General features: G+C 64.3%; 1 protein-coding gene across 3 annotated transcripts; it reads left to right on the forward strand.

Moving 5' to 3' along the window:
• The first annotated feature begins 1,063 nt into the window (after positions 1 to 1,063).
• On the forward strand, positions 1,064 to 10,013 carry LHX3 (LIM homeobox 3). 3 transcript variants are annotated; one of them, XM_030920087.1, is made up of 6 exons: positions 1,064 to 1,253; positions 5,449 to 5,620; positions 6,388 to 6,590; positions 7,212 to 7,363; positions 7,451 to 7,619; positions 8,530 to 10,013. In XM_030920087.1, the coding sequence occupies exons 1-6, from the start codon at positions 1,175 to 1,177 to the stop codon at positions 8,946 to 8,948; spliced, it is 1,194 nt and encodes a 397-aa protein (XP_030775947.1). In that variant the 5' UTR covers positions 1,064 to 1,174; the 3' UTR covers positions 8,949 to 10,013. The 3 variants fall into 3 exon arrangements, with proteins under 3 accessions (XP_030775947.1, XP_030775945.1, XP_030775948.1); XM_030920085.1 differs by lacking the exon at positions 1,064 to 1,253 and adding an exon at positions 2,996 to 3,233; XM_030920088.1 differs by lacking the exon at positions 1,064 to 1,253 and adding an exon at positions 4,170 to 4,176 and having other exon boundaries at positions 8,530 to 9,046.
• The last annotated feature ends 941 nt before the right edge of the window (positions 10,014 to 10,954 follow it).

The following is a 10,954-nucleotide window of genomic DNA, read 5'->3' on the forward strand; positions in this document are numbered from 1 at the left end:
GATGGAAATCAGTGATAGATCATCTCCCTGGAGCTGATCTGGGGGAGACTGTCACAGGACAAGACCCTTGATTTTATACAGATTAAAGGGCAGCTGAGATGCATGTAAATACACACTTCAAAGTGCATGCGCGGCAGCCCAGCCTGAGGGCGCCTCAGAGGAACCTAGCCTGTGTCAGCGGCCACCCCTCTGCTTCCTGGGTTTGAGTGTCCCGCTAAGGCTGAGTTTGTGGTGCTCTGTGGGGTGCCCTTGACCCCTTGTTTTCTTCTGCCCAACCCCCACTTTTGTTGTGCCGGTGGGGGCGGGGCAGTGGTCTCCAACAGTCTGCTCTGTGGCTTTGGAGGAGTCCTGTTGGCACCTCCCTGGCCAGGCTGTGCAGAGGCTGGCAGGAACTCAGTCCCTCAGCAGGCACGAAGCAGACACCAGCCTGGGTGTGTGCTGGGCAATTCCTTCAGGCCCTGCCTATGCCCAAGGTCTTCAGTCTGAGCAGTGCTTTTGTTAGGCGGGGCTGCAGGTGCCCCTCCTCCTGGCAGCCTGAGGGGTGCGGGCTGAGCTCTTCCCAGAAGTTGGAGGTTGAGTTCAAGGAGGTTAAGAGTGGAAAGTTCCTGGACCAGCAAAACACCTGCAGGAGAGTGCCCCCAGTGAGCCCTGGGCTGGAGGTGATCAGACAAGGGGCTGCCCTGGGGCACGGCCTGCGCACTGCTTTCCAGAGGCTGCACGCCAGAAGGGTAGGGTCAGCAGCCTCCTGCCCCGCGGCTGGACGACCCGTTTGCTGCGAATCTCGGCGAATCCCAGCGCCTCAGCGGGGCCTGGAGCTTAGGGAGGAGCGGGCGCGGCCACCCTGGGTCTCAGTGGGGCGAGGGCGGGGGCTGCCCCGAGAGCGGCCCAACCCAGCCAGGGAGGGAGGCGCGCCCGACGCTGCCCGCCCGAGCACCGGGGAGGGGGACAGAGGCGGGGGTGGGGACCGGGGCGGCGAGAGGGGCCCCGGGAGGTGGGCGGGTGCGCGGGAGGGGCGGGCAACGGGCGCCTCCTTCAGCACCGCGGACAGCGCCCGGCTCAGTGGCTTCCGGGCTCCCTGCTCCGCACGACGCGGCGGGACTTGGGAGCCCGGAGCCCTCCAGGGGACGCCGACCTTCGAGGAGCGCGGCTCGCGCCACGCGGCCTGGTGGCCGCGATGCTGCTGGAAACGGCGCTCGAGCGCGACCGAGAGAGACCTGGGGCCGCCGCCGTCTGCACCTTGGGCGGGACTCGGGGTAAGCCCCAGCAGGACACCGAGGACAGAAACCGGCAGAGGCGCGAGGAAGTGGGTGCGTGCAGGGCCAGCGGCCAGGCAAAGAAAGTCCCGCCGCTCTGTAGGCGGGACACAGAGATGGGAACAGTGCAGAGAGTGAGTTTCCAGATCCCAGGGTGGCGGGGAGGGCCTGACGCTGGCCTGCAAGAGTGAGGGACAGCGGTTGGAGTGGAGGCCCCCAAAGAAAAAGGGGCATCGCAGGCACATCTGGGGGGTGATGGGGCTGAGCAAGGGGTGCCAAGTTCTCCCGGTGACCAGTGCCCCTCAGCTCTTGCAAACAGCCCTGCCCAGGCCTCTGGACCCCACAGCAGAGGACCCAAGGCTGGGTCTCCCGCCTGAACCACCCTCTCCAAGGGCCATTCCATCACCACGGACGCTGGGAAATAATGGAGGCATTGTTGGAAGGCTGGCCAGATGCCAGCAGAGTGGGCTGCCTCCTTGACCTGCCGCCGCCCCTTCCCTTGTCCAGCCACACAGGGCCCCTGCTCCCTTCAGCAGCAGCTGACACTCAGCCACCTGCACCCAGCACAGCCCGCACACACTCAGCTTTGCGCCCGCATGTCCTTGCCCTGGCCCTTCTCGGGTAACAAGTGCCGTGCAAAGGGAAGGGGCAGAAAGAGGGCTGCATGGGCCACTGCTCAAAACGGACACATTGGACCTGCTGGGAGCTGGGAAGGAGGGACTGTGGTTTCTTTTGCCCATCCTTGTGAGCCTGGGCCCTTAAAGCTCACAGTCCAGAAGCCATGGACAGAGTGGACAGAGTATTACTGTGAAACCCACAGGGAGAGGGACCTGGAGGATGGCATCAGCCCCTGGTCCCCCAACCCCTCCTGGGTGTTTCTGTGCGCTGCCAGGGCCCCCTGCCTTCGCCATGTCCTGTGCTGCCGAGGGCCGCCCACTGCTGTGCTCTTCCCCGGGTGGCTGCCCAGGGCTGGTGCTGGCCCAGGGCCCTCTGGGCAGTGGTGGGTACATCCCTCTGCCTGCAAGGACAGCATGGGTTCTGGAGAGCTCACCTGTGTGGACTGGGGCAAGGGGCTGGAATACCAGGTAAGGGATCCTGTTCCGATGGAGCCAGAGGCTGGGGGCTGGAAATGGAGGGTGTGACCTGGGGCTTCCCCAGCTCAGCCCCCCACCGCCTGAGGTCTTGGCTGCGTGTCCAGGACACAGCCTGTTCTCACTCAAGGATTGCCCTTCCTCCCTGAGCCCAGTCCGGGGCCGCAGTTCCAGGGGTGGAGCCCAGAAGCCCGTTAGCATCTGGGATCGTCAGGCACCTTGCGGTTCCCGTACGCAGCCTTCGGCGCCACACTCACCCCTTCTGCGTTTCGGGTTGAGCTCCTGCCGACCATCTGCGGCTCCCGAGGCCAAACCTCAGCGGCGGGAGGACCCGGCTGCCTTCTCGATCCCTCTCCCGGGAAGCTTAGCCCTCCTGGCGTGTACTCCAGCCCAGGCCTCTGCCCTCGGCCCGCTCCTGCGCAGGAAGCTGCGGGGCCGGGACGAACGCTGGCGGGCAGCTCTGACCTGAGCCCTCCCCTACCGGTGCCCGCCCTCGGGCCGGGCACGCGGGGCGGCCTCTGGGCACCGCAGGTCCCGGCGCAAAGGCGCGCAGAGTCCGCAGTCACCCCGGGCTGGTCTCCGCGACCCCCGGCCCCGCCCCGCACCGCGGCCCCGCCCCCCGGCCGCTCCGCCCTCCGCTCGGCCAGAGGCTCCGGGCCCCAGGGCGGCCCGCGGGCGCAGCACCCAGCAGCACCGGGAGTCGCTTGGACGCCGGTTCGGGACCACTGCGGGGTGGTGTTGCCGGGCCCGAGAAAGTTCGGGACCGGAGAGTGGCGACGCCGGGCGGCGGGACCCATGGAGGCGCGCGGGGAGCTGGGCCCAGCCCGGGAGTCGGCGGGCGGCGACCTGCTGCTAGCGCTGCTGGCGCGGAGGGCGGACCTGCGCCGAGGTGGGTGCCCCGGCAGATCGGCTGCACCGGGGAGACCCGGAGATCCTCGGGCCTTTCCGGGCCTGACCGCGGAGGCTGGCAGGAGCTAGAGGACCTGGGCGGGAGTGGGTGCGAGGACCCCGGAACGTCCGCGCCTGGGCGCCTCAGCCTGAATTTGTTTCGGGGCCCCTGGCCCGGGTTGTCAGGGAGTGAGTGAGGTTGTGGCACCACACTGCTCAGGCCAGGGAACTCTCGGGGGTCCAGGGTGGGCTTAGGAGACCTCTGCAGCCCTGAGCCGGCCCCCTGGGCTTGACGAGGCGCAGGGAGCAGTGGCAGGGCGGTGACCACGGGACCCGAGGGTCCCCAAGAGGGCCGCCCCACCTGGACTGTTTCCACGTTCCAGCGGAACAGAGTCAGATGCAGGGGCCAAGGTCGGGCTGAACTCCGACCATCGGTCTCCCCGAAGTCAGGTTTCAGCGTCTGCGCCCACAGACACCTGCTTGGTTTATCCCCGCTCAGGGCCCGTCTGTAGGAAAAAGCCTCGCTTCTCCGAGGTCCCCAGTTTCCTGCTGGAAATACTCTAGCTCCCAGCACTTTGGTTCTTAGAGAACCTGGGCAGTTCTCTTCGACTCCTGGGCCAGCTGGAGCCGCAGGATGGGGAAGGAGGCCCCTGAGCCAGTGGGGAGTGGGAGGGACCGACCGGCGGGAAGAGGGGGTTCCATCCAGGTTGTGGGGGCTCGCGGTTCCCTAGTTATTTATTTATTTATTTATTTATTTTTTTCGACGGTTCCTGGGAGGGGTTGACCGCGGGGGCTGGGAGGCGGAGAGAGGGAGGGAGGGAGGAGGGCTGCGCGCCCTGCGCTCCGGAGAGCTAGCCGGAGCGGGCAGGCTGGCGTCCAGGCTCCGCCGACCCCGCCATCCCTGGCCGCAGGAGACCCCGCCGGGGCTGGAGTCGCCATGCAGCGTAAGACTGGGGTCGCGGACGCGGCGCGGGGTGGGCTGGGGCGGCTTTTGCCCGACGCGGGCTACGGCGGCGCGTTGCGGCCGAGGCGCTGTCCGGTCCGCGGTGCTGAATACGCGCTGTGTGGGCCTGTCGGGCCGCCCCGCTCTAGGCCGGGTCCTAGCCGCCCTGCGATCGCTGCCCGCGATGGGGACGGTCACGCAGCGGGTCCTCCATGTTACGCACCCGGAGCTGCGGTTTTGCCGGATGCGGGGCGCATTCATTGCCGGTTTCCCGACACTGCGGGGGTGGCGGAGCCCAGTTTTTTCCGCCAGAGGCCGAGGGAGCACCTTCCCGGTGTCTCTCAACCACTGGGAGACGAGCTGGAGCCGGCGGGGTCCACAGCCAGAGAGGCGGGTGCAATATGGCAGTAGGTCCCGGTCCCTTCAGCGGGCACTCTCGTCTTCCAGAGACTTTTTCTAAGTGAAGAGGGAGTCCTCAGCCCTTGACACCTGGAAAAGCCACTCACAGACTCCAGGCTCCTACAGGGCACCCTTGGACCTCCCCAGCGTGGTTCTTCCAGGGGGCCTGCAGTCCCGAAGTGGAGTGTGGGGGGCAGAAGCAGCGGGAAGCCGAACGTCTGAGTAACTCTGATGGTGCTGGGGGCACCCATGCCTGACACAAAGGCAGTGGATCAGCTTGTCCAGTCCACTCATAAGTACTTCTGCGGCCGTCCAATGATGAGAAAGGCATTGATACTTACCCCAGAGGCCTGCAGACAGGGCCACCAGGCGCGGCAGCTACTTTTTCGAGGAGTCCCTAGAAAGAGTGGTTGGTCATGACACTTAATATGAAGCAGACCCCAGTGGGGTGCCCCAGCTGCGGGTGATGGTGAAGACCCGTTTCCCTATGTTTCCTGCCTTGCTTCAGACAGCAGACCTGGGGTGGGGTTTTCATTTGAGCTCCACATGCACCCTTCTTGGCACTGACAACATTTTGTAATTGAGTATTCAGCTTCGTGAAATGGCTTGGGCCGCTTTCCTGCTCACACACACACATTTTTAGACCGATGCCAGTTTCCCCTTAGTTCCTGCCACAGGATGAGATGCCTATGCACTCCCGGAACTTGCGGGGCTACTTAAGCTGGCTGGGGAAGAGGGCCTGCAGGGAAAGGAGAGCCCCTCAGCAGCCCTGAGTCCTGCGGGCTGGAGGGGAGGCTGACTCGCGTTGGGGTGGGAAGGTGGCCTCACTGTCTCCTGGTCTAGGAGGTGACCCAGAGCTTCCTCGTGCCCACAGAGATTCCGCTGTGCGCCGGCTGTGACCAGCACATCCTGGACCGATTCATCCTCAAGGCTCTGGACCGCCACTGGCACAGCAAGTGCCTCAAATGCAGTGACTGCCACACGCCACTGGCCGAGCGCTGCTTCAGCCGAGGGGAGAGTGTTTACTGCAAGGATGACTTTTTCAAGTGAGTCCCGAAGCCTCGCCTCACTGTGGGAGCGGAGAGCACGCCGGCCCCAGGGAAAGGCAGCCTGGAGTCCCGCCACCCCAGGGCCTCAGTGTAGGAGCAGAGGGCACGCCTGCCCCAGGGACTCCTCGCCTCACAATCACTGAGGCCAGGCCCTCAAAGCCCGCGTCTCTCACAATCCCAGCCCCCTCCTGTCACCCAGGCAGGGCACCCTGCGGCCTGGCCAAACTAAGGATGGGTCCTCTTCATGGGTGCTCCCTGGGTGGCTGGGCCTGGCTGGGACATCAGCAAGTATTATTTGGAAAAAATAATTTATTTCCTAAATCACAGAAGCAGTCATTAGAGAAGATACGCCCAAGTTTGTAGAATTTTATCGGACTTAGTCCCTCTGAAATTGGTGGTGTTTTTATCCCTAATGATCGGGACCCAGGGGCTCCGGCCCAGTGGCCTTCATGGCTCCAGCTGTGGGGTGTGAGGGACCGGCCCCAGATGGGTCCTCTCCCTCCGGATTCACCTTCCCAGATCCAGCATGGGTCCTGCAGGCAGTGGCGGCCGGGCTCCCCGAGGTCTTCCTGAGGTTGAGGTTCCCTTCTCAGTGGGAGTGGGCAGCTCTGCCCCGGAGGCCAGGCTGGCGACCAACCTGCAGGGCCAGACAGACCCTTCCTCCGGGGCCGCCTCCCCAGTCACCCGCTTCCTGCTCTCTGACCCGCTCGGGGCGAAATGAGCCTCGCCCTGCCGCGCTGAGCCGGGCCCTATGCGTCCCGCAGGCGCTTCGGGACCAAGTGCGCCGCGTGCCAGCTGGGCATCCCGCCCACGCAGGTGGTGCGCCGCGCCCAGGACTTCGTGTACCACCTGCACTGCTTTGCCTGCGTCGTGTGCAAGCGGCAGCTGGCCACCGGTGACGAGTTCTACCTCATGGAGGACAGCCGGCTCGTGTGTAAGGCGGACTACGAAACTGCCAAGCAGCGAGGTCAGCCGAGGGGACGACGCTCCCACCTTTTCTGGTCTGAAAAAATGGGGCTGAGGCCAGGTCCAGGGGGGCTTCCGGGGAGATGCTCACCCCAAGCGCTCACTAAGGGGGGCTGGGCTAGGGCTGTGCGGGCAGAAGGAAGCCGAGACCCGGAGCGGCGGAGTCAGGGACAGACCGGCGCCCCGAACTGCTTCGGTCCAAAGTGTGCGACTTTTCACCCCTGGTCGGAATTATTGCCCCAAATTCTTGGCCGCGAAGACTGGGCCATACCCACACCCTTAGAATAAAGGGAAGGCCGCGGGGAAAGCAGGGTACTTGGAGGAGGGTGGCCAAGGCTGAAGGCCGGGGCGCCACGGAGGGTGGTGTGATTTTAGGGAAGACGCCGCCCCCACCCCCTGCAGCAGAACCCGCCCTCCGCCGGCGCCTTCTCCACCCCGGCCTGGGTGCCGCCCGTTTTCGCCAATCGCTCCCAGCGCCCGCGCGTTCTCAGAAGCTCGTGGGGGCGGGCTGGGAGTGGGCACCTGGGGCCCCGATGTCCCTGCGCCGGCCAGGGTGGGGAGCGCTGGGGGTCCGGCTGGGGCCGGAGGGGCCGCCGCGTCTCACCGCTCGCCCGCCGCGCAGAGGCCGAGGCCACGGCCAAGCGGCCGCGCACGACCATCACCGCCAAGCAGCTGGAGACGCTGAAGAGCGCCTACAACACCTCGCCCAAGCCGGCGCGCCACGTGCGCGAGCAGCTCTCGTCCGAGACCGGCCTGGACATGCGCGTGGTGCAGGTCAGCGCTCGCCCCCGCTCCCCTCCCGCCCGCGGCCTTGGGGACCCCCGCAGAGCCGGGCGGCCGCTCACCCCGCCCCGCCCCCAGGTTTGGTTCCAGAACCGCCGGGCCAAGGAGAAGCGGCTGAAGAAGGACGCCGGCCGGCAGCGCTGGGGACAGTATTTCCGCAACATGAAGCGCTCTCGCGGCGGCTCCAAGTCGGATAAGGACAGCGTTCAGGAGGGGCAGGACAGCGACGCCGAGGTCTCCTTCCCCGGTAGGCGGGGGGATCGCGGAGCTCGGGGAGGGACGAGCGCGCCTCAGAGGGGTCGCAGGGGGCCTGCGGATCTGAATTTCCCATGGGATTAGGGGGCTCCGTAAGTTGTACTTTCAAAAACATTTCACTTAAGAACCTGATCCCCAGCACCCTCCCCGCCCTGGCTGGCCACTCCGGACCACTGCTTTTCCCCTGGTTGGGACACAATCCCTGTGGCCCAACCTGTCCCCAAGCTGGGCCCCTACTGGGCTTTCTCTGGTGAAGTGGTGGGCGTGTCCAGACCGTCTCTCTGGCTCCTAGCCCTTGCAGTGATTTTTAGGAGAATGGGCAGCGCATTTTGGGAGAGACTGAGTCAAAGTCCCAGCTGCTTGGATTTGAGGAGGGCCGCGAAGGGGCTACCTGGGGTCAGGGAGAGAAGGTTCCATACCCTTCTGTGGGGCCCGGATTATTTATCTCATTCTCCAGCGCCGGGGATGCTGCGTCCCCATCCATTGATGCCCATCCTCAGAGTGTGGGCAAGACACTCTCTTCTGGGTAGCCTTGCGACCTGGGCTACTCACTCAGCCTCTCTGGAACTAAATTTCCTTGTCTGCAAAACGTGTGTGGTGGTATCTGTGCCCCCTCCCTAGGCTGCTGTGGGGCTGGTCCTGAAAGCTTGGGCCCAGGCTGGGCTGGGCTGTTCCTGACTGATCCCACCAGGCCTGAGACACCTGGGCTGACTCAGGGGTGAGGGCAGTGGAGGGACAGGGGCAGCCACGCCTTCCAAGAGCAGAAGGGACATGTGCTGACCTGTCATGTGGCGTGGGGCAGCCACTCCTGCTTCGGCCCAGGGGTGCTTCTGCTTGCAGGATGGGACTCAGGGGCTGCAGGTGGAGGGCAGACGCTGACTGAGCCTCTGCTTCTGTTGCAGATGAGCCTTCTTTGGCGGAAATGGGCCCGGCCAACGGCCTCTACGGGAGCTTGGGGGAACCCACACCGGCCTTGGGCCGGCCCTCGGGAGCCCTGGGCAACTTCGCACTAGAGCATGGAGGCCTGGCAGGCCCAGAGCAGTACCGAGAGCTGCGTCCCGGCAGCCCCTACGGTGTCCCCCCATCCCCCGCCGCCCCGCAGAGCCTCCCTGGCCCCCAGCCCCTCCTCTCCAGCCTGGTGTACCCAGACACCAGCTTGGGCCTTGTGCCCTCGGGAGCCCCCGGCGGGCCTCCACCCATGAGGGTACTGGCAGGGAACGGACCCAGTTCCGACCTATCCACAGGGAGCAGCGGGGGTTACCCTGACTTCCCTGCCAGCCCCGCCTCCTGGCTGGACGAGGTGGACCACGCTCAGTTCTGACCCAGGCCCAGCTCCACCCAGCACCGGACACGAGGGAGCTGCCCCTGGGTGGGCGGCTCGGGGATGCTGGGGGTTGCGAGGAAGTGGGGCCAGGGCGTCAAGGGAGGGCTGGTGCCTTCGGAGCCTCCCACTGCTGACCACACAGCTCCCTCCCTGGGGGCTGACGGACCTACCTGGCCCCTCCTCTGACACAGGGCTGGCCCGCCAGGTGGCCGCCCAGCAAGCCGGCCTTTTTTGTAAGCAAATTTCTCCCCTTTATTGATCAATTAACCGAGCACTTGCTGCTGTTTCTAGACATGAAATGTCACCTTGCTGAGGCCCAGCCCAGCCCAGCATAGCCTGAGGGCTGAAAAAACTGCTTTCATCTCTAAAACTGAGAAATCATCATAATCGTGCTTTCACTTCCCAGGCTCCGTATGTCTCAGAGCCATCACCCCGAGGCTCCCTCTTTAGATCACAGATTGGCCTTGCCTGTCCAGGCAGGAGGCTGCAGGGGTGGGGACACACCTGTCCCCCCTCCTCTCCCCAGACTGTGGGGGGCCTCCCTGCCTTCAGCCCCGCCTTCCCTGGGAGCAGATTTCCCCAGTCCCCAGGTCTCTAGATCTTTCTATTCTTCTTGAGTACCCTGTGGAGGAGGCAAAAATGCCTGGGGTCCCTTCTCTCCAAGCTCAATTCTCTAAGCCCCTCAGGGTTTCTTCCTCAGTCCACCCCAGGCCCTTGGTGTCCAGGCTGCACCCACAGATGTCCGTTGCCAAACAGCCTGCCCTCCCTGCTGGAGCCGGCTCTGCCTGCCCCAGACTGGGAAGTCTCCCCACTGGAGAAGGGCGGGGCTCCTCCGAGCCTGCCCTGTCTCCTCCATCAGATCCTTTGGTAAGAAGTTTCTGGGAGACACCTGCAGCTGTGTGTGCCCCAGACACAAAGGTTGGCCTGTGTGTAAGTCAAAGTCAGTCCCGCAAACCTGAATCTCCAGCTACCTACTGGTTCTGTGAATGTTCTGTGTCTTTTATTTATTCTCGGGTGATCAGCTCTTTCCAAGACTTCAATAAATTTGTCAGTTACAGTCAATGGAAGGCCTGTGTTTTTATGAGGCTGCAGGGGTTGGGGGAGGGTGTTGAGTGTGGGGAACATTCTGTGAATGTTGAGAGGCAGCCCTGGAGGGGCCCTGGGTCCTCCCTAGTTCCTTGCTTGGGCTGGCACCCAGTATGAATTTGGGCTGTCTTTATCCCTGGATCTTGGCCATGCTCAGGAGCACTAGGAGGAGGTGGGGGGAACAGCCTGTCCATTCCTGATGGAGGGGGGAGGTTGGGGTCTCCACACCCTGTCCCTGGGAGGGGTAGGGGTTGGGATGTCCAGAGAGCATGATGGGGGTGGAGGGTGGGCCGTGTGTGTCACTCACAGCTTGCAGCTGGCACCAGCCGCAGGACAGGGATGCTGGCGTAGGCTGGTAGGGTGACGAGGCTCATGGTCATGGAAGTCTCTCCAGCTTGGATTCCAGTCCTGGCTCTTCTAACTCGCTGTGTTAGAAGACTGGGGGCTCGACCCCTCTGAGCCCTGCTTTCCCCCCATCCCTCCCCCACCGTAAGCCATAAAGAGAAGACAGTGGTGACAGTCCCCTCAGAGGGCAGAAAGAAGTTGTATGCGCCCCACCCCCACCCCCAGGTGAGTGCTCCTATAGGGGCAGTGGTAGAAGCAGGCAGGATTGGCCCTTCCACCTCGGCCTTCCCTCCTGCAGGATGGCAGGGCTGGGCCTCCTCCTTGAGGGTCTCTTCCTCTGAGGGTCTCCCTGGGGCACAGTGGGGGCTGGAGGGAGGAGCCCTCTTGGAGCATGGTCTGCCTATTTCTCAGTGGAGGGGAGGGAAGGTGGAGGAGCCTGGTCTGCCTATTTCTCAGTGGAAGGGAGGGAAGGTGGAGGAGCCTGGTCTGCCTATTTCTCAGTGGAAGGGAGAGAAGGTGGAGGAGCCTGGTCTGCCTATTTCTCAGTGGAGGGGAGGGAAGGTGGAGGAGCT

The sequence above is a fragment of the Rhinopithecus roxellana genome, chromosome 16, assembly GCF_007565055.1.
Source record: "Rhinopithecus roxellana isolate Shanxi Qingling chromosome 16, ASM756505v1, whole genome shotgun sequence".
NCBI classification, from domain to species: domain Eukaryota; kingdom Metazoa; phylum Chordata; class Mammalia; order Primates; family Cercopithecidae; genus Rhinopithecus; species Rhinopithecus roxellana.